The sequence below is a fragment of the Hypanus sabinus genome, chromosome 6 (assembly GCF_030144855.1).
Source record: "Hypanus sabinus isolate sHypSab1 chromosome 6, sHypSab1.hap1, whole genome shotgun sequence".
Classification (NCBI taxonomy): domain Eukaryota; kingdom Metazoa; phylum Chordata; class Chondrichthyes; order Myliobatiformes; family Dasyatidae; genus Hypanus; species Hypanus sabinus.
The window spans coordinates 77965467-77989898 of NC_082711.1; the positions used below are offsets into that span (position 1 = coordinate 77965467).

Consider the following 24432-nt stretch of genomic DNA (forward strand, 5'->3'; position numbering starts at 1 on the left):
ATGACTGGAGTACTGAATAGAATAATAAGGATTGTTAATGGGAGTGCATTGATGTAATTCATAAAAAGTACTAAGTTAATTCTGTATTAAGATGTTGTAGTTAACTGTGTTTCATATGTAAAAATAAAACTGAGAGCTATGTAATCACTTCATGATGGAGTTCATGAAATTCCATGTTATATTATTTCCCAGGCAACAAATATAACCTGTTTTATGTGGTTCTTTTAATATAGCAAAATATGTAAGGGTGTTTCATGAGAGCATTATCCATACAAGCACTGACTTAATCAGGTTTCGAGGTAACCCAGATAATACATGAGGGCTTTGATTAGCTGAAATAAACATGGAATGTTTCAATGCTGTGAAAGAAAAATGATTAAAGTTAGTACTGTATGTGTAACGTTAGAAGACAATGACCTTTGACAAAGATGAATTACAATGATGGGCTGGGAGCAATACCACATAACGCCGAAGGACAAGTTTGGAAAGACCCCAGATAAGGGACCATATAACCATATAACAATCACAGCATGGAAACAGGCCATCTCGCTCCTCCTAGTCCGTGCCGAACTCTTAATCTCACCTAGTCCCACCTACCTGCACTCAGCCCATAACCCTCCACTCCTTTCCTGTCCATATACCTATCCAATTTTACCTTAAATGACACAACTGAACTGGCCTCTACTACTTCTACAGGAAGCTCATTCCACACAGCTATCACTCTCAGAGTAAAGAAATACCCCCTCGTGTTTCTCTTAAACTTTTGCCCCCTAAATCTCAAATCATGTCCTCTCGTTTGAATCTCCCCTACTCTCAATGGAAACAGCCTATTCACGTCAACTCTATCTATCCCTCTCAAAATTTTAAATACCTCGATCAAATCCCCCCTCAACCTTCTATCCTCCAATGAATAGAGACCTAACTTGTTCAACCTTTCTCTGTAACTTAAGTGCTGAAACCCAGGTAACATCCTAGTAAATCGTCTCTGCACTCTCTCTAATTTATTGATATCTTTCCTATAATTCGGTGACCAGAACTGTACACAATATTCCAAATTTGGCCTTAACAATGCCTTGTACAATTTTAACATTACATCCCAACTTCTGTAGTCAATGCTCTGATTTATAAAGGCCAGCGTTCCAAAAGCCTTCTTCATTACCCTATCTACATGAGACTCCACCTTCAGGGAACTATGCACTGTTATTCCTAGATCTCTCTGTTCCTCTGCATTCCTCAATGCCCTACCATTTACCCTGCATGTTCTATTTGGATTATTCCTGCCAAAATGTAGAACCTCACACTTCTCAGCATTAAACTCCATCTGCCAACGTTCAGCCCATTCTTCTAACCGGCATAAGTATCCCTGCAAGCTTTGAAAACCCACCTCATTATCCACAACACCTCCTACCTTAGTATCATCGGCATACTTACTAATCCAATTTACCACCCCATCATCCAGATCATTTATGTATATTACAAACAACATTGGGCCCAAAACAGATCCCTGAGGCACCCCGCTAGTCACCAGCCTCCATCCCGATAAACAATTATCCACCACTACTCTCTGGCATCTCCCATCCTGCCACTGTTGAATCCATTTTATTACTCCAGCATTAATACCTAATGACTGAACCTTCTTAACTAACCTTCCATGTGGAACTTTGTCAAAGACGAGGATGATTTAGGAAAAAGTTTCTATTGATATTGTTATATTCAGAATTTTGTCTTTCTCTAGCATTGACCTGTGTACATATGAACAAAGGTGTATAGAAGGCCTTAGCTCTGTACAATCAGGGAGCAGATCATCAATGATTTCTCTCAATCACTATTGTAGTGTGCTGATAAACTGTATATTAGTCTTTTCAGTTGTCACTGTGATATTTTTCTTTTAACAATGCTTTGGAGGTGGAAGTGGTAAGGCAGAACAAATATACACTCACTAAGTATATGTCCATGGCCTTCTGATATTGCAGTCAATTCACTTCAGAGTTTAAAGTGTTGTACATTCAGAGATGCTCTTCTGCACACTAGTGTTGTAATGCATGTTTATTGAGTTACTGTGGGCTTAATGTCAGCTTGGACAGTCTGGACAATCTCCTCTGACCTCTCTCATAAACAAGGCATTTTTGCTCCCAGAACTGTCACTCAATGGACGTTTTCCTACTTTCTCACAATTCTCTGTAAACTCTAGAGGCTGATGTGCACAAAAATTCCAGGAGATCAGCAGTTTCTAAGATATTCAAACCCCCCCTGTCTGGCACCAATGATCACTCCACAGTCACAGTCACTTAGGTCACATTTTTTCTCTATCCTGATGTTTGGCCAGAACAACAACAGGATGTCTTGACCATGATTATATTCTTCTATGCATCTTTTCTGCCACATGATTGTCTGATTAGATATTTGCATGAATAAGCAGCTGTATAGGTGTACCTAATAAAGTGGCCACTGAGTGTGTATTCAGAAACTCATGTTAATATCAAATATATCAACAATGTATATTAACTTATACATGATCAACTAAATAATAACAAAAGCACCAGCAAATTTCATATGGAGATAAAAGGATGAGAAGGGATGGCACAATATTATTAGATACTTTAAGCAGTCAGCCCTGCAGAAGGGAGTAATTTTGAGTTTTCACTCAGCACTGCTTAAAAATATGGTTGGGATACAAAACTATCATCTTGGAAATCAAGTATATTGTATAAAGCAATGGGCAATTTGTGGACATTCTGTTCTTGAGTAATTAATACGCATTTGGATTGGTGCAGTAATAATTTATACAGTCTGGTTTAATTTTAAGAACTAAGTTTTTGATTATTTCTTGATGCACATAGTACCCATATGGATATTAAAGGTGAATACAAAGAAAGGTTATCAACAGACATTTATCTACAATGATTGTGTCACCTGTAATTCCCCCAGCTGGGGAAAACTAATTACATTTAAAACTCTAATCAAATACACTCTGATCAAATACATTTACTAAAGCACCATTACGTTTACTTTATCGCAGCAAGTGTTCAAAATTATATTGTACCCTTGGGATAAGGAAAACTAATGTATAATAAGATAGTGCTTAATCATTGAGGCCATGTGCTAGATGTGTAAACAGGATAGGAAGCTCTGCAGGCTCAATTAGTTTAGACAAATAACACCAACTGTTCCAGCTAACCTCAATTGTTAGGCAATTGGGTTTTAAAAACAACAGATTCAGATGGCTAGAACAACTTTGAAACTATTCGCCTGACTTTCAGACCCTTGGATTTGTTACATTCACACATGTAACCTGCAGGAGCAATTGTACAGGTCCACCTCAGGTTACAAAAGGCTTCAGTTCCTGTGAGCTATACACAAGTCAGAAATATGGCTGCAATCTGTGTTATCAGCAGCTGGCAAATCCAGCCTGCTGCCCCATCAAGTGCTTGACTATTTGCATAAGATGCACAGAAGTCCAGTGTCTGTAAACTGGAGTATACCTGTATTTACAATGATTAATCTAATGAGAGACAGTCTACAATTTACTCCTTTCTGCAAAGGATATGTTGCAATGAAAACATGCAACTTTTAAAATTACAAAGTGCTGAAAGAAATGCGAGAGCAGATACAGACAGCTGGAAATAACGCTGGAGAGCTAGTCATGTGGGATCAAGGAAATGGTGGATAAACTAGGTAAGTATTTTTCACTGTGGAAGACCCAAGCAGTATGCTGGGACTTTGAGAGTGTTAGGGGACAGAAGTAAGTGTAATTGCAATTACGTACTAGGGAGAAGGTGCTTGGGAAACTGAAAGGATTGAAGGTCAATATGTCACCTAATGGTCTACACCTCAGGATTCTGAAGGAGGTGGCTGGGGAGATTGCGGAGGCATTAGTAATGATCCTTCAAGAATCACGACATTCTGTCATGGTTCCAGAGGACTGGAAAATTGCATTTCTCACTCCACCTTTCAAGAAGGGAGGGAAGCAGAAGAGAGGAAATTATAGGCCAGTTAGCCTGATATCAGTGGTTGGGAAGATGGTGGAGTCGATTGTTATGGATGTGGTTTCAGGGCACTTAGAGGCACATGATAAAATAGGCCAAAGTCAATGCGGTTTCCTTAAGAGAAAATCTTGCCTGACAAATCTGCTGGAGTTGTTTGAGGAAATAACAAACAGGACAAAGGAAAATTAGTGCATGTAGTGTACTTAGATTTTCAGAAGGCCTTTGTTAAGTTGCCACACATGAGGCTGTTGAACAAGATAAGAGACCATGATATTACAGGAAAGACACTAGCATGGATAGAGGATTAGCTGGTTGGCAGAAGGCAAAGTGAGGGAATAAAGGGACCCTTTATTGGTTGCTGGGGACTGGTGCAGGGAAGCAACTACAGTTAGGAGAATGAGGCAAAGAAGTGGCAGTGTATGACCATGCATTTCAGTAGAAGGAATAAAAGCTTAGACTATTTTCAAAGCAGGCAGAAAAGTGATAAATCCAAGGTGCAAAGGGACTTGAGAATCCTTGTGCAGGATTCCCTAAAGGTTATGTTGTAGATTGAGTCAGCAGTGAGAAAGGCAAATGCAATGTTAACATTTATTTCAAGATAACTGGAATATAAAAACAAGGATGTAATACTGAGTCCTTATAAGGCACTAGTGAGGCCTCACTTGCAGTATCTTAAGCAAGTTTTGGCTCATTATCTAACAAAGAATGTGCTGACTATGAAGAGGCTTCAAAAGTGGTTCATAAAATGATTCTGGGAATGAAAGGGTTATCATATGAAGCATTTGATGGCTCTGCATCTGTACCCATTGGAATTTAGAAGAATGAGGGGTTACCTCATTGAAACCTATCAATGTTGTAAGGTCAAGATAGAGTGGATGTGGAGAGGATGTTTCCTATACTGGGGGAGTCTAGGAACAGAGGGTGCAACCTCAGAATAGAGGGATGATCAGTCAGAATGGAGGTAAGGAGGAATTTCTTCAGCTAGGGGGTGGTGAATCTGTGGAATTTGATGGCACAGGTGTTTGTGGAGGCCAGGTCTTTGGACGTATTTAAGGTGGAAGTTGATAGGTTCTTGGTTAGTCAGGGAGTGAAGGTTACAGGGAGAAAGCAGGAAAGTGAGGTTGAGAAGGAAAATGGGTCAGTTATAATGCAATGGTGAAGCAGACCTGATGGGCCAAGTGGCCTACTCTGCTCCTATATTTTATGGCCTTTATGATCTAAGAACTCAGCAGGTCAGGGAGCATCTAGGGAAAGGAATAAATAGTCGATATTTTGGACCAAGGGCCTTCCACAGGACGGGGAAGGAGGAGGGAAGAAGCTAGAATAAGAAGATGGGGGGGCAGTAAAGAAATACAAGCTAGAAGGTGATAGGTGAAGCCAGTGGGTGGGGATGGCAAAAGAAGTGAGAAGCTGAGAGGTGCTCAGTAGAAAAGGCTGAAGAAGGAGGAATCTGACAGGAGAGAAGGGTGGACCATGGAAGAAAGGCAATGAAGAGGGGCAGCAATGGGAGGTGTTGGGCAAGTGAGGAGAAGAGAAGAGATAAGAGGAGAGCTAGAGTCGGATATGGAAGAACAGGAAATGGGAATGGGGGAAAAAATTACCAGAAAGTAGAGAAATCAATGTTTATATCATCTGACATCTCTCTCCACCTTTCTGGATCTGTACTTCTATCTTCTTTCTACCCTGTCATCCATAACAATGCCATTTTCATTTGCCTCTGTCACATCGGTTCTGAGGATAAGGCTTTCCTTTCCAGAACATCAGGCATGCTCTCCTTCTTTAAAGAACATGGTTTCCCTTCCTCCACCATTCATTCTGCCTGACCCACATCTCCTCCATTGCCTGAGCATCTGCATTCCTCCCATCTTCCCACCAACTTAACAGAGACAAGAGTCCTTACCTACCATGCATGAGCCTTCGTTTCCAGCACATCATTCCCCACAATTTCCACCATCTTCAATGGCATCCTACCACCACATACATCTTTAACACCCCTCCATTCTCCACTTTCCAATGGGATTTTTCTCTACATGCCTATTTGTCCCTCCCCGCTAATCCCCTCCTGGCACTTAACCCTGCAAGCGGATAAGGGAGGAGCTACACCAGCCCATTCACCTCCATTGAGGGCTCCAAACAGTCCTTCCACTTGATGTAGACTTCGTCAAGCACCTTCTCTCAATCTGCAACAAGCAGTACTTCTCAGTGGCCAAGAACACTTAAATTCCTACCCCCATTCTCATTCCAACATGTCAGTCTATGACCTTCTCTACTGCCACAACAAGGCCACTCTCAAGTTGGAGGAGCAATTTCTCTAACTTCCAGTAATTTTTCCTTCTCTTCTTCCCTCTTCTTCCAATCCCCACTCTGGACCCCCTCACATGCCTGTTATATCCCCTGGTGTCCTTTTTCCTTCCCTTTCTTCCATGGTCCACTCTCCTGTCCTATCACATTTCTTCTTCTTCAGCCTTTACCCATTCCACCTATCACCTCCTAGCTTCTCACTTCATCCCTCTCCCCAATCACCTGACTCTTCCTACCTTCTTATTCTGGCTTCTTCCTCTTTTCTTTCCAGAGCCGATGAAGGGTCTCAGCCAAAACATCAACTGTTTATTCTTTTCCATCGATGCTGCCCGGTTTTTTGTTATAGTTGGGAGTGGCAATGGGGTCAAGCTCCCACTACCTATTAAGTGCTCCAAATGGAGTGTGACTGAATTGCCTCTGACAATCATGTCCAGCTCCTGGTCTTCACATGTGGTTTAGCTACTAAGCCCAGTGGAACCATTTCTACTGACAGGAGAAGGGGCAAAGGCAGGTTACTGGTGCCTCACATCCAGTCGCTTCAAGCAGATGGGGCTCATCAGCCATGGTTGGCAGCTCATCCAGAAGGAGGAAAACACTGATCTCAAACCTTCGCTATTTTGTGGCTATACCCACTCATGGGGAAGGCTTCGTAAGTTAACCTGGATGGAAAAATCTGGAGCTGGAGTGCAGTCCTGTGTTAAGCTCAAAGCTGACTGGCAACTCCTGCCAGTCATACAGCTGCTGGTGCCAAACTGTATCGGTCTCTGCCGTTCCTTTGGGTTCATCAGATGTGTGGAGTTTGCTACATGGACAGCAGCTTTCTCTCTATATTGTACTGCCCTGGCTTCCATATCTAGACAGCTAGGATGTAACTCCCATGGTCAATCCTGAACGACAGAGGCCTCATCATTAGATGCTGCCTGCCCTGCTGAATTCTTTCAGCATTTTGTATGTTTTACATTGGACTTCCAGCATCTGCAGAGACTCTTGTGTTCATTACTTACAATTCATTCTTTTCCTCTAAAGGGCAATCAGCATTAATAAATAATCAAGTGATCAAGGGTGAGTGTGTTAAACAGAGGGAGTTACATTTCCTAAATTTTGAAGGTTGCGTTAATAAGAAGCTAAAATATCATTTCAGCACCACAATAAGTTGATATATCTATTCAAAACAGCAGGAATCTTGGTAGTGTAATTTGTGGAGATAGGGAAAGAACAGGGGAATGAGCCCAAATACATTGCTCTATGGGGAGTCAGCATGGGCTCAGGACCATGAATGTTTTCCTTCTGGGTTCCAACAGTTCTATGCTTCCACCCTGTACTAATGTTTAACACAGTACTTCAGTTTAACAGGAATAACACATTATTGCTGTACTGATGCTGTTATCAGATATAAATGTTTAGGCCACTAAGGTTTAAGGCTTATTAAATAAAGCACAGCTCCAAGCTCAGAAATCAGAACTGAACACAAATTCTGCTCCCAATTATCCAATGGGCAAACCTCAGAAAGGTACTCTTTGTGACCACAGAACTTTAATCACCTTTTTGAAATGGCTTGAGCCAAAAAGACAGAAAAGTATAAAAAAATGATAACTTGGGTAATAATTACCAAAGGTAATGGAAATCTTCACTTACAAAGAAAGGGATGAGATCTAAAGCTTTATCTTCTTCGAGAGCTTGTCTCAGTGTCTCCCCACGAAGGCTGAATTTCTCATCAGTTGGAAGTTTTCTCATTTTGACCCCACCAATCAATGCTGCTCGTTCAACAGAAGAGTGAGACTGCAAGAAAAACAGCTTACTTAAAAATTGGACCTCATTGATAAAAAACAATGATTTTAATCTTAAATTATTGGTAAAGAGAATGAAATATACAATAAACATATACAATTATTATATGTTTCATTCTTCACGAGTGCAGTGACCTGTGATTGTGTGATTCCCTACGGCGCTCCAGTACCTCATCTAAATTTTCATTCAAGCAGAAGCTTGACAATACTTAGCAGCAGGCTAGTTGAAAACATCACAAAATCAACATATGTACAATATTTAAGAAAATATTGTGGAAGGGTAAGCAAAGAAAATGTGTCCTTGCATATTTTCCTCATGTATGTATAACTAAGTGAGAAGCAGATTCGGATATACTGTCATGTCTACAAAGCATCGATTTTATTGTAGTGGACTGAAATTGGTATGCAGAATGGTCACTATAACTGAGACGGGTGTAGTACATCTCTGCAATACTAATATTGTAGTGATTAAGTAATTAGCCCCACTGCAATGGAATTTAATTTTGAGAGTAAATAGAGACACACAACAATGGAATTCTAATAATATTATTCTGGACTGGACCAGACCACCCCCACTCTAAACACTCACCAAACTGCATATTCATTCAGTTCCAATGTCCAAGATCCTCTAAAACACTGGCTGTCAAACTAGTGCTCCACCACAGCCAAACGTGGTCAATCTGCTTTCAGCTGAAACAATTCCATCCCCAATTTCTGATCCACAATATTTAGCTGAAAAGTAATTTCTGATTGCAGAAAGCTTTAGGTTTCATAAGCAGAATCAAAAGGAAGGGGAATTAATTCTGGCTTATATGGCTGAGTTGAAGAATGTGTATGAGCATTGTCAGTTCAGTAATGGGCTCAATAATGCACTGAGAGATTGTTTGGTTTGTGGAATCTTACAAGAAAGCATTCAAATTGAACATTTATGCACCAAATGAAAACGATGTAAAATTTATACAGGAAGCTTTTTTGAATTTGGCTGATGCACATGATAAAATATTAATAGGTGGAGATTTTAACTTTTGTCTAGACCCAGTTTTGGATAGGTCAACAAAGGTTGGTACAAAACCAAAAGTAGCAAAATTAACTTTATCATTGATGAAAGATTTAAATTTGATTGATATATGGAGAAAAATTAACCCAAGAGAAAGAGATTATTCATTTTATTCAAGTAGACATAAAGCTTATTTAAGGATAGATTTTTTCTTACTATCAGCGAATATTCAAGACAGAGTGAAAAATATGGAATATAAAGCAAGAATATTGTCCAATCATTCCCCCTTGCAATGACAATGGTAATGATGGATAAGGAGGAATCGATTTACAGGTGGAGATTTAATTCAATATTATTAAAACATCAAGATTTTTGTGATTTAATGAAAAAACAGATTCAGTTTTTTTTAGATACAAACTCACATTCAGTTGATGATAAATTTATATTATGGGAAGTGATGAAAGCATATTTGAGAGGCCAGATAATAAGTTATACTACTAAAATTAAGAAGGAATATATGATAGAAATAAATCAATTGGAAAAAGAGATTACAAAGTTAGAAAAAGAATCTCAAAGATATATGATAGAAGAAAAACAAAGACAACTTGTTAATAAGAAAGTACAATATAATACACTTCAGACATACCGAACAGAAAAAGCAATTATGAGAACTAAACAGAGATATTATGAACTAGGTGAAAGATCACACAAGATTCTTCCTTGGCAGTTAAAAACAGACCAGGCTTCCAAAACGATAAATGCAATTAGAACAAGTGTAAATAGAATTACTTATAAACCTTTAGAAATCAATGAAACTTTTAGAAGTTTTTATTCTGAATTGTATCAATCAGAATCACAAAATGATATTGTTGAGATAGAAAGGTTTTTATCACAAATAACTCCCAAAATTGAATTTGGAAGAACAGAAGGGATTAGATGTGTCTTTTACATTAAGAGGTCGAAGAAGCTCTAGGATCATGTGGTAAACTATGTGTATATCTGTCTGGACACGCCCCTCTGCTGACTGCTCCTGTGGCTCCTCCCACAGACCTCTGTATAAAGGTGATTGGAGGCACTGCTCCTCCCTCAGTCTCCAAGATGTTGTGGTCACGTTTGCAGCTAATAAAAGCCTATCTTTTGCCTCCCGTCTCTGAGAGTTATTGACCTAAGGACTAAGAGTATGGCCTTCCACAGATCACTTCAGAGTAACAAATCTCCAGGAGAAGATGGTTTTCCGCCTGAATTTTACAAAAAGTTAATTAATTATAAATTATCTCAATTTATTAATTCCTCCTTTAATGGAGCTAATACACCAAGCAGAAAGAACGCATAAACTTCCAGAATCTTTTTCAACAGCTATTTTAATAGTATTGCCAAAAAAAGACAGATCTTTTAAAACCAACATCATTTAGACCTATTTCTTTGTTGAACATGGATTATAAAATAATAGCAAAGATTTTATCTAACAGATTATATAAGTACTTACCAAAATTAATACACATGGACCAAACAGGATTTATTAAAAATAGACAATCGGTAGATAATGTAACTTGGTTACTTAGCATAATTCATCCGGCACAAAAGAGGGAAGAAATGAGTGTAGCAGTTGCTTTGGATGCAGAAAAAGCATTTGATAGATTGGAATGGGATTTTTTATTTAAGGTATTGGAAAAATATGGATTAGGAGTATCTTTTATAAAATGGATTAAAACCTTAAATACCAACCCCAAAGCTAAAGTGGTGACAAATGGCCAAATTTCAACATCATTTCAGTTAACAAGGTCAACGAGACAAGGTTGTCCATTATCACCTGCTTTATTTGTGTTGCTGATAGAACCATTTGCTGAATTAATTAGAACTGACTCAGATATTATGGGTTTCAGAGTTAATCAGGAAAAATATAAGATTAACTTATTTGCTGATGATGTTCTGATTTATTTAACTAACCCATTACAATCGTTGCGTAAATTATCTTCTAGATTGGAAGAATATGGGAAAATATCAGGGTACAAAATGAATTGGGATAAAAGTGAAATTCTATCCCTTACTGAAGGAGATTATAGTCAATGTCGATTAATAACTCATTTTAGATGGCCAATAAATGGTATAAAGTATTTAGGTATAAGAGTTGATAATGATATAAAGAATTTATATAAATTAAATTATTTGCCATTATTGAAAAAAGTTCAGGAGGATCTTGATAAATGGATGATGTTACCAATAACATTAATAGGTAGAGTCAATGCTGTAAAATGAATATATTCCCTAGATTACAATATTTATTCCAAACATTACAAATACAATCACTGCAGAAATTTTTTCAAGAGTTAAATAAATGTTTGAGGAAATTCCTTTGGAAAGGTAAGATGTCAAGAATATCGTTGGAAAAATTGACATGGAAATTTGACCTAGGACGGTTACAATTGCCAAATTTTAAGAATTATTACAAAGCAAATCAACTTAGATTTATTGCATCTTTTTTTGATGAAGATAAACCGGCATGGATTAGAATAGAATTAGACAAAATAGGAGAAAATATACCAGAAGAGTTTATATATAAATGGGAATCTAAATGGATACAGGAAAAGAAAGAATCTCCTATACTAAAACATTTGTTTGATTTATGGAATAAGATAAATATTGATGATGAGATAAAGAAATCTTTATTAGCAAAGAGACCTTTAATTCAAAATAAACTTATCCCTTTTACAATGGATAATCAACTTTTATATAACTGGTTTCACAAAGGGATTAGATATATAGGAGACTGTTTTGAAGGAGGAATATTAATGTCATTTGACCAATTAAAGAATAAATATAAAATATCAAATAACACTCTTTTCTGTTATTTCCAATTAAGGGCTTATTTAAGAGATAAACTGGAACAAACAATGTTACTGCCCAAACCTAATGAAATAGAAACTTTAATTCATAAAGGAAAAATTAAAAAAAATATTTCTGGTATGTATAATTTGATTCCAAAACAGGCAATTAAACAAGGAATTCATAAGTCAAGACAACAATGGGAAACTGATTTGAATATTAAAATTGATGAAACAAGTTGGTCAAGATTATGTCTTGACAGTATGACAAATACAATAAATATTCAACTAAGATTAGTATAATATAACTTTTTACATCAAATATATATTACACCACAAAAAATAAATAGATTAAACTCAAATTTATCTGATCAATGTTTTCAATGTAATCAGGAAATTGGTACTTTTTTACACTCTACTTGGTCTTGTTCTAAAATTCAACCTTTTTGGACAAATTTAAGAGTTTTATTGGAACAAATTATTGGAATACAACTTCCACACAATCCAATATTATTGTTACTAAGCGATATTGAAGGGATAAAATTAAAATCCAAATTGAATAAATATCAGAAAGAATTCATAAAAATTGCATTGGCAGTAGCCAAAAAGGCTATTGCAGTTACTTGGAAATTGGATTCATACTTAAATATAGATCGTTGGAAGAATGAAATTTTTAGCTGCATTCCACTTGAAAAAATTACTTATAATTTAAGAGATAAATATGAAATTTTTCTGAAAATTTGGCACCCTTATTTACAAAAAATAGGATTAAATATATAGGTGCTCTGAAGATAAAATTATTGGTTATCTGGGGAAATAAATAAATATACATATTAAAGCTATTATGAACTTCATGGAGCATGTGGGGATCTTTGGAAATCCAGGCATTCTTTCTTTCTTTTTTTCTTCTTTTTTTTTCTAAAGGAATATGTTAGTGGGGAGGGGGGAAGGGTTGATAATTTTCTTATTTCTTTCTGTAACCTATTTGAAAATTCAATAAAAAAATTTAATTAAAAAAAATTTAAAAAAGAAAGCATTCAAAAACTGCTCCTAACTGAAGCACAACTTACACTTAAACAGCAGTTGATCTTGCTGTTGAAATATAGTGGTTGAACTATCAATGGCAACTGCAGACAAAGGTGAAATTGAGTCACAGTCAGGAATGAAAGTGAGCGTGAACAAAATTGCAACGTCTGAATAGAAACCGGCCGGGCTGAACAAATAATGTTACCATTGTGGCAGGGGCTCACTTACACTAGAACAATACAAGTTTAAAGGTGAAACATGCAGAAAATGCAACAAAGCAGTTCACATACAAAGGGCATGTTGGGCAGACCAAAATAAATGGACTACAGAGAGATGAGAAACAGATAAAAAGTCAAGGTGTAGCTTCAAAAAAGCACTAATCTGCATGATGTTGATGAAAAATCTGATAATAATGAGTGACAAAGGAATCGGTATCCTTCAGATTTAAATGTGAAAATTAACAATAGATAAGCAATATGGTTTTCAGCAAAAGTGAACAGCAAATTAATTACAATGGAATTGGACACTGGCTCAGCTGTTTCAGTCATTCCACAAAATGAGCTTGAATGGCATTTCAAAGATACTGAACTGAAACCTGCAGATATCCCGTAAAGAGCTTATACTGGAGAAAAGATGATTCCTGTGGAAATGATATTCATAACAGTGAAATTCAACAACCAACAAGTCACATTGAGCTTTGTGTGTGGCAAAAACAGGAGGGCCAGCATTATGAAGGCATGATTAGAAGAGACAACTAAAACTTGATTAAGAGAAGTACAGTATGATGACTTAACTGTCTCCATGCTGTATACCATGAAGTGTTACCCAACAGAAGACAAACAGGTGTTGGTGCCAAACTCTGTGCCTCTGGTTGGAAAGCATATTGAACCAAGGAAGGACCATGCTGCTCAGAGGATTTGTGAAAATGATAAAAAGCAGTAATCCAACTACAACAGTTTTTGTGAGAAACATATCTGAGAAATCTTTTGATTTGTTAATCAGGCAGTTACTTTCGAAATGTGGCTTGGCTTGAATGTGGAACAGAGTTCACGGAACTTCAGGAAACATTGTAAATGTTTGGCTTTTGTGAGTATAAAGAACCAGAATCTACTTTGCATGCATTAAGGTTATTGCATGAACTTCAATTGGGAGACAAAAGGCTGTTTGTAAAAGTAGATGCAAAGACCAAAACTTAGCTGATCAGTGGAAAGGAAAATGAAAGGAGTCAATGGAGATACAAAACCAAAGGATTCATCAGATGATGTTGTAGGTGCGTAAAGTGGAGAGATGAGATCGCAAAGGGAGCTTTGAAGGATTAATAGGAGAGTATTCCAGTGAACTAAACGTACCTTCCCAAAATCAAAATAAAGTCAAGTCATTTTTATTGTCATTTCGACCATAACTGCTGGTACAGTACATAGTAAAAATGAGACAATGTTTTTCAGGACCATGGTGTTACATGATGCGGTACAAAAACTAGACTGAACAATACAGAGGGAAAAAAACACACAACTGCACTAGACTACAGACCGACCCAAGACTGCATAAAGTGCACAAAACAGTGCAGGCATTACAATAAATAATAAACAGGACAATAGGGCAAGGTGTCAGACCAGGCACTGGGTATTGAGGAGTCTGATAGCTTGGGGGAAGAAACTGTTACATAGTCTGTTCGTGAGAGCCCAAAAGCTTCGGTGCCTTTTCCTAGATGGCAGGAGGGAGAAGAGATTGTATGAGGGGTGCATGGGGTCCTTCATAGTGCTGTTTGCCTTATGGATGCTGCGTGTAGTGTAAATGTCCATGATGGCAGGAAGAGAGACCCTAATGATCTTCTCAGTTGACCTCACTATCCGCTGCAGGGTCTTGTGATCCGAGATGGTGCAATTTCCAAACCAGGCAGTGATGCAGCTGCTCAGGATGCTCTCAATATAACCCCTGTAGAATGTGATGAGGATGGGGGATGGGAGATGGACTGGGGGGCTCTGGGGGGCGAAAGGTGTCCAGAGCTGTCAGTACCACTTCCTCAAGTCTCAGAATCAACTCTTACGAGCTCTACGGTGGAGGCCCCAGAATCTGAGACTGTTTCACAGCCACAAGTCTCACCTTCCCAGCAGAGGGATCCCCCTTGTTAGGAGAGACAGTATCCCTCACGCCTCCACAGTGATTAAATCTTCAGGCCTGAATGGGACAATTTAAAAATTGACTATGTGGTGGATGTATACTGTAGTATATAGTCATTGTATTATATAGTATATTGTATATACAGTTGAGATGCATTCTATATTGAGTTGGAGTTATAGTTAAGAAGGGAGGAGTGTTGTATATTTAAAGTTTCAGCAATATTTGAGTAATATTGTATATACTTTAAGTTTTCTTGTTAGTTTAAATAAATTATTATGAGTTAGATGTAAAAATACATGAATTGTATACATCATCATGCTACCATGTGATATGTGCACGCCTCATTTAAAGTAAAGAACAAACATAAAGCTGGCATCCCTCGGATCTCTTGTGTTCCTTTGAATTAGTTTAATCTTTTGAACTTACAAAACATAACAGTTTTCTCCTGTCGCAGATCCTGGTCTACTCTATGGGTTTTTGCCTGGAAATAAAGATGGAAACAAACTGCTCCTATGGGCTTGAAAGATCTGTTGTGACATAATAGCCACAGGCGAGGTGGCATTTTAACTGCTGTCAATGTATTTTATAAATGGAAGCTCCTGGAAAGAAAATGCGACTGTGGATTCATTAAACTGAATCAAAGTTCCAAATGAACCCAGTGAAGATGAGCGCATGGTAACTAATAAAGGTTCCACTATTGTTTCCTGAGAGAGCTGTGGTGATTTTTGTGGTTTACAAAATGTCCCTTTAGATACGGGAATGTTATTGTCATTACAAACTGGCTTGGGGGAGGAAGTTGCAGCCGGGGTAACAGGGGTGAAAGCAAGGAATTGCTGTTGTAGTGGTAGGAGATGGATGTAGAGCTTGTGGTGGGTAACTTTTTTACTGGGAGCACCTAACCGATTAGTTAGAACCTGATATAGCTGTGGGGACCAACACACATAAAGTGTATTGTTAAAGCTCTACAGGCGAAGAATGTCAGACAAAAATAGTCTAAAGAATTCCCACAGAAATGAAACATCAATGCTGTTTCACCTTCCACTGATGCCGTTTATTTCTAGTTCTTTGGATTTATTTTAGATTTCCAACATACGTAGTATTCTTTGGACTTTCATTCCCACAGGAATCAAGAAGACATGCTGTAGGTATTACTGATCCTGTGAAACCAGATCATGCCCTATTCCCTCACTTGGCTGCATTATAAGCAGAAGTACCTCCAACTGTGTGGAAAATGCAACACACACAAAATTCTGGAAGAACTCAGCAGCCAGGCAGCATCTATGGAAAAAGTATAGTTGATGTTTTGGGTCAAAATCCTTTAAAAAGACCACCGAAGGGTTTAGGCCCAAAACATTGTGCTTTTTGCATAGATGCTGCCTGGCCTGCTGAGTTCCTCCAGAATTTGTGTGTGTTGCTCAGATTTCCAACATCTGCAGATTTTCTCTTGTTTGAAAAATGTAACACCTGATTTTGAGAATGGTGGCCTTTACATTTCCCCATACTATCAAATGGAATATGCTCACCACTAACTTAAAATGAATTTGTGTCAGCAGGTACAAAAATTGTATTCTGAAGTTCTTCATGGTTATATCTGAACTCAAACTATATACTTTTCAAAGGGAGAGGCTATTTTGTTCTTACTCTTGGGGTTTAATATAGAACAACATTGGCATGAACATGTGCTCTCGCACACATCGTGACTTTTACATGCTTTTATATCATGAAATTGGGCAGTACATATTCTTTAACACCTATTTATGTATATAAAAATTAACTTTGATTCAATGTCCTTTAATTGTGTTGATATTTTTTATTTAAAATGTGAAATATCATTGATCACAATGTTATCAATAGTCTTATCAATGCAGGAATACAGTATTTTTAAACAAGGTCCACTAAATAAAATCATTCAGTCTTCCCCAACCAGAAGGCCTAGATGAACCAGGAGATTCAAAATTTGCTGAAGGCCAGATTGGGACTGGCAATCCTGGAAAGTACAAAAGATCCAGGTATGACTTCTGCAAAGCCATTTCACATGCAAAGTGGCAATTCTAGACTAAATGTAAAATGCAGGGGGATGCTTACCAACTGTGGCAGTACTTGAATGCCATCATCCCCTACAAAACAAACCCAAGCCACATAAATGACAACAAAGTTTTGCTCCCTGATGAGCTCAATGCCTTTTATGTTCACTTCGATTGACAGAACATGGAGGAACCATCACAAACTTCCACAACCCCTGACAAGCCTGTGATCTCAATCTTGAGGCAAGTGTGAGAGCATCTTTCAGGAGGGCAAATCCATGGAGGGTATCTGGCATAGGTGGCGTACCTGGCCAAGTTCTGAAGATCTGTGCTAATCAACTGGCTGTAGTGTTTATAGTCATCTTCAACATCTCGCTTCAGAAGTCTGAGGAACCCACCTGCTTCAAGCAAACTTCAATCATACCAGCACCCAAAAAGATCACAGTAACCTCCTCAATGATTATTATCTAGTACTACTTACAGTGCCTATAAAAAGTATTCACCCCTCCCCCCCCAGAAGCTTTCATGTTTTATTGTTTTACAACATTGAATCACAGTGCATTTAATTTTTTCTTTTCTGACACTGATCAACAGAAAAAGGCTCTTCCATGCAAAATGAAAACAAATCTCTACAAAGTGATCTAAATTAATTACAAATATAAAACACAAAATAATTGATTGCATAAGTGTTCATCCTCTTTAATATGACACACCAAATCATCACTGGTGCAGCCAATTGGTTTTAAAACTCACTTAATTAATTAAAAGAAGATCTATTTTTGGAGACCTGTGTGTAGACAAGGTGTTTCAATTGATTGTAGTAAAATACACCTGTATCCAACTGGTCCAACTGCTGGTAAGTCATTATCCTGGCAAAAACTACACCATGAAGACAAAAGAACACTCCAAGCAACTCTGCAAAGAGGTTATTGAAAAGCACAAGTCAGGAGATGGACACAGGAAAATTTCCAAGTCACTGAATACCGCTTGGAGTCCAGTTCAGTCAATCATCAAGACATGGAAAGAATATGGCACAGCTGTAAATCTGGCTAGACAAGGTTGTCTTCAAAAACTGAGTGACCATGAAAGGACTAGTGAGGGAGGCCACCAAGAGACCTATGACAGCTCTAGAAGAGTTACAGGCTCCAGTGACTGAGATGGAAGTGATTGTGCATTTAACTGTTGTTTGGGTGCTTCATCAGTCGCAGCTTTGCAGGAAAGTGACTAAGAGAATGCCACTGCTGAAAAAAAACTCCTGTGAAATCTCAGCTAGAGTTTGTTAGAAGGCATGTGGGAGACTCTGAAATCAGCTGGAAGAAGATTCTATGGTCTGATGAAACCAAAATTGATCATTTTGGCCATCAGACTAAACGCTATGTTTGGCGTGAGCCAAACACGGCACATCATCAAAAGCACATCATCCCTACCGTGAAGCTTGGTGGTGGCTGCATCATCCTGTGGGGGTGCTTCACTGCCGCAGGCCCTGAAAGGCTTGTGAAGTTAGAGGGTAAAGTGAATGCAGTAGAATACAGGGAAATCCTGATGTAGTCTGCAAGAGAACTGCAGCTTGGGAGAAGGTTTATTTTCAAGCAAGACAATGACCACAAGCATAAAGCCAAAACTGCATAGGAATGGGTTAAAAACAACAAAGTTAATGTCTTGGAGTGGGCAAGTTGGAGTCCGGACCTCAATCCAATTGAGAATTTGTGGCTGGACTTGAAAAGGGCTGTTTATTCATGATCCCCTTGCAATCTAACAGAGCTTAAGCAGTTTCATAAAGAAAAATGGGGAAAGATTGCAGTGTCCTGGTGTGCAAAGCTGATAGAGACCTATCCACACAGACTCAAAGCTGTAATTGCTGCCAAAGGCACAGCTACTAAATACTGACTTGAAGTGGGTGGTTAATTATGCAATTAATTATTTTGTGTCTAATAATTGCAATACATTTAGACCAATTTGTAGAAATTTTGTTTCACTTTGACATGAAAGATTCTTTTCTGTTGATCAGTGTCAAAAAAGCCAAATTAAATCCATTGTGATTCAATATTGTAAAACAATAAAACATGAAAACTTCTGGGGGAAGGGTGAATAGAATACTTTTAATAGCCACTATAAATCCACTGTGACACAATACTTCAAGAGATTAGTCATAAAGCATTCACGCTTCTGCCTGAGGAGTGACCTGGATCTGCTTACGTCAGAACAGATCAACAACAGATGCCATTTCATTTACCCTTCACTCAGCTTTGGAGCACCTGGACCATAAAGGTGCATAGTTCAAGATGCTCTTTCCTAACTGCCACTCAGCAGTCAATGCAATCATCCTCTCAAATCTAATCGCTAAGCTCCAAGTCCTAAGCCTCAATACTCCCCTGTGTAACTGGATCTTGATCTCCTCATTTGCAGACCCCAGTCAATATGGCTTGGCAACAACATCTCTTTCACAATCACCATCAGCACAGATGAACCACAAAACTGTGTGCTTAGTCTCCTGCTCTACTTGTTTCATACTTATGACTATGAGGCTAAGTACAGCTCCAATGACATATTTAACTTCCAAGTGCAAAGTAAATTTATTATCAAAACACATGTATGTCACCATATGTAACCCTGAAATTCATTTGCTTGAGGGTAGACTCATTAAATCTGTAATAGAACCATAACCATAATAAAACCTTACCGACTTTATCAACCGTTAAAGTCACTACGTGACAGTATCAAGCAATTCAGATTATACAGTAATATCTATGTAATCTTCAGAAAGTCACAATACTAAACACCACTAGAATAGTCCGGATGTTCTGCCCGTACCTCAGGTTTTACCAGCTTGAGCTGAGGGGGAAAATAAATAAATAAATAAATAAATTGATAGATAGATAATCTACATTAAGAACATGAAATGAACAGCCTTCGAGAAAGAGTCCGTGGGTTGTAGGAAATTGGGTGAAATTACATCCTTTGGTTCAAGAGCCTGATGGTTGAGAGGCAATAATTATTCCTAAACCTGATGATGTGGGTCCTGAGGCTCCTGTACTTTCCTGATGCCACCATTGTTTTTGGCCAAATCAAATATGGTAATGAATTGGGAGATAGAAGATCTGATTTTATGGTACCACAACAACAATCTCTCACTCAACGTCAGTAACCAAAGAGATGATTATCAACTACATAAGGAAGAAACCGGATGTTCATTAGTCAGTCCTCATTAGGACATCAGAGTTGGAGAGGGTCAGTAGCTTTACATTTCTTGGCATTATCATATCAGAAAAACTCTCCTGGGACCAACACATAGGTGCCATCACAAAGAAGGCACAATAGTAACTCTACTATTTTACAAGTTTGCATAGATTCAGTATATCACCAAAAACAACAACAAATTTCTATAGATGTACAGTGGAGAGTAATCGAACAGGTATCATGACATGGTATGGAAACAATAATGGCCAGAACTAGAGAAGTCTACAAAAAGTGGTGGTTATAGCCCAGCCCATTTCAAACAAGGCCCTCGCCACTACTGAGCACACTTACATAGCGTGCCGCCATAAGAAGGCAGCAGCCATCTTCAAAGACCCATACCATCAGGGCGATGTTCTCTTCTGGCTACTTCCATTGGGCAGGAGGTTAGGTCCCACAACACCAGATTTAGGTACAGTCATTACTCTATATCAAGCTCTTGCACCAGCATGGATAACTTCTCTCACCTCAACAACAACTCGTTTCTGCAATCACTTTCAAGGACTCTCAAGAACTCATGTCCTCAATATTTTTTATTTATTTGCACAATGGTCATTGTTTGCCTTTGTTTATATATATTTTTAAATTAATTATATTGCATTTCTTTATTTTTGTGTAAACGCCTGCAAGAAAATGAATCTCAAGGTAGCATGTATGTATTCTGATAGTAAATTTTGGTTTGACTTTGATTTTAATTTAAACAAATAACCAAATGATTCTCTTAAAAATAAAATGTCCCTAAAAATGCAAATTGATATTACTTTAATATGAGATACAGCAGTTAACTGACCTCTTTGATAAATCGGACCACTCTAATTCCTTCCTCCTCACTTTATTCATAACTGTACAGACATTTAGTGGATTCATTCTAGGCTCTTCTGTAAATGCTACTACATAAATAATCTATTCTTCCATTTTTTTAAAATCATGACATTCTTGGCTACAACTTACTACTGCAGACTATCCTTCAAATGATAATAAATTTAAGAATATTTAAAAATGGGCAGCTAGAATAAAAATATGTGTATATTCTAAAAACAGCTATTACACTCCAAGCAATCTGGTGAACAAATAACAAACAATGGATCTTGCTTTTATGTCTAGCCAGACATATTCACTGATGCAAATAAGAAAGGTCACTTGTGCCTTGAGGCAAATCCTCCAACAGAAGAACATCATCTCACCAGCATCCCTTGTTGAAATGTTATCATTCGTATTTCTTATCTGCCGGGCAACAGTAGTAATGTCTTAGAGTTCAATTTAAGGTAATTAGCACACTAAGAATTGTTGTGGCAAATAAATAAAACAATTTCTCTAGTAGCAACCAATCTAAAACATGTTTCTCAAATGAAACCAAACATTAGTTAGCAATAAACATCTTTACCTACACATATTTATCCACATAAAAACATTAAATTCTTGATCTGAATGATAAATAACCTAAAATTCTGGTGTATTTTAAATAACATCACCATGAAGTCTGCTACAGGTAAATATAAAACTCATTTTCAATCTTTAAATATTTTTCCATAGAATTATATTAGGAGATTCTTTTTACATACAAAGTCAAGAAATAGTCTAGACAGATGGGTCTGCATATTGTATCTAGATAATATATTGCTGATTAGAAAATGAGATCAGTCAAATGGTGCACTTGAAAACAAACTATATTTAAGGAAACAACATTATTGAATCCTATTGCTCACTTTAAAAACACCATATTTCTTCCCTTGACCCAGAAGTCCTGTACTGCCTAATATATTTTGAGACAAGTCCTGTTTTAAATCCTTCATGGTATTATCACAAATGAATTAAAAATAGCTCTAAGCAAAATTCAGATGCTTCATTCTGATCAAAATAGAAAGAGATCAATAAATCAAGTTTCAGTATGGCAGGCAGTGCACATCTGGCTCAAAATATATGCACGTTTCCTACTTGACTTGAGACCTTGGTGAGCCAGAGGTCAAGTAGGGTTTGCAGCTGAATATGAAGTCCATAGGACGATGAGGGATCCTTGTCGTCGGTATACCTGTTGCACTGTGCAGTGTGGAGAACATAGTGGCAAACCCAGACCTCTGATGATATGTGAAATTCTAAACAAACAATCCATCCTCTTTACAGCACCAGAAGGCCTGTGGACATTCCTGGTCTCTATCCATTACTTTCGTACCCTTAATCTGAGCCTAAACTATAATGTTGCGTGTAATCTCCTTGATGATGGCTTAATTGATGCCAATCCACCACTGACATGTCCAGTCTCCCCAACACCAGCTAATATTTTAAGGTTTCTGGCACACTCCTTGGGCAATGTTGTGTTCAATCTCTCATTTATAAACTTCCACTTTCATTAGAAGATTAAAGAGCTTGGGTAAAATCTGTCATATGAAATTTTATGTTTGGAATGGTCTGAATTAGAATCCCTCAATCCAGAGACAATTGTGCAAGCTGCTTTTTCCAGCAAATAACTTACAACTATAGTCAGTAGGGAGAACAGACCCAGTTCTCCATCCCTTTATGAATGAGAAATCTGGGCACCATGATCACAATATCCTTCTCATTTCTTTTGATTTCATGCAATGTGCAATTGCATTTGATCTTTTGTACACAGAAATTCACTGCCAAATGTTTAGATTCTTACCACAAGTCCAATCAGCCCTTTCAGCATAACTGGTGTTCTAGTTTGTTGACTGAGAGGTCAGTCTGAGCCCAGAATAATATCTATATCTGTGCTCGGTCTGATTGCAGTCTGGTCTTAAAGAATTCCAAGTGTAAATAAGAAAATTCTAAACATGCTTACTGTATCATCATACAAAAGTCAAGACCCTGTCTTCTACCACTTTCTTGTTCCTTCAAGATTGCAATTTAAAATTTCAAAAGTCTAACAGTTAAATTTCAGAAGCCTAACCAGTCTGCATTACTGCTGTTTTCTACTCTCATCAGCAAAGAGAATTCTGCCATTTCCATGACAGGACCAGCAGAAAATTCCAGATTAACATAATCTATATCCAAATATTTCTTCAAAATAGTCTAACTTTAAATTTTATAGTTTATTCCTTCTCCTTCTATGGGACAATGTTGCATCAGTTTCTCTGACAGAATTGAAGAAAACAATTACAGAAATTAAAGCAATTTTCATATTTTGTTATGTTCTAAACAGCTATGTGGCACTATTCAAAGTTTTCATTACTATAAATTTCTAAATTAGCATAATCATTTCACATTTGATTAGGTCAGTTCAATGAAAAGACACAGTGTCAGCAGCAATGCTCACCTGATCTGATGTGTAGGCCACCAGGTTAGACATGATCATGTTTTCCGCCATATCAGAATTATTTGACCGAAATAGTGTAACCATCTTCCTTTTAGCCGCAAGAAGTGCCACCAGTGTACTTTCACTGGCTGTGCTCTAAATAAATAAATAAATCATGATTTTTAAAATGATTTATAAAATCAAAACATAGAATGCAGGAGGAATTTTAATCAAAACATAAAATGTAGAAAGTATTGATCAACTGAGGGAAAATTTCTGGAATGTGAAAAAGTGTTAATATTTCAAGTCAATCATCTTTCATCAGAATTCATCTACCAACTCTTTCTTTCCATAGAGATTGCCTGACCTGCCATGTATTTACAGCATTTTCGGTTTTTATTCAAATTCCAAAGCAAAAAATAAATATTATTTTGTGTTTGGATTATTAAAAATATTAAACTCATGAATTAATAATGTTGTGTAATTTGTGTGATACATTATGGCATACTTTCCTAGATAAGATGCACAAAGCACTATTTGGTTGGTCTTCTAAAGGCCATTAAACAGAAAAATAATTAATCAACATTAATCATAGAAAATACATTGTACACTGGCATTGTGGGGAGGTGGGGTTGAAAGGAGAGGATGGACAGGAATGAAAGATGGAAGGAGGGTGATAGATATACACTCAGTGTTCACTTTATTAGGCATATTTGTACACTTGCTTGTTAATGTAAATATCTAATCTACCAGCAACTCAGTGTATCAAAGCATGTAGACATGGTCAAGAGGTCCAGTTGTTGTTCAAACGAAACATCAGAGTGGGGAAAAAAGTGATCTCAGTGACTTTGATCATGGATTGTTGGTGCCAGATGGGGCGGGTT

At 37.6% G+C, this 24432-nt stretch overlaps 1 protein-coding gene across 1 annotated transcript in view; it reads right to left on the reverse strand.

Moving 5' to 3' along the window:
* Positions 1–24432, reverse strand: part of ddc (dopa decarboxylase) — an 88019-nt gene that overhangs the window by 48361 nt on the left and 15226 nt on the right. The window contains exons 5-6 of the mRNA XM_059972455.1: positions 23570–23704; positions 7923–8066 (exon numbers count right to left, since the gene is read on the reverse strand). Of these exons, the coding sequence (XP_059828438.1) occupies positions 7923–8066; positions 23570–23704 (279 nt within the window). The remainder of the gene's footprint in view (positions 1–7922; positions 8067–23569; positions 23705–24432) is intronic.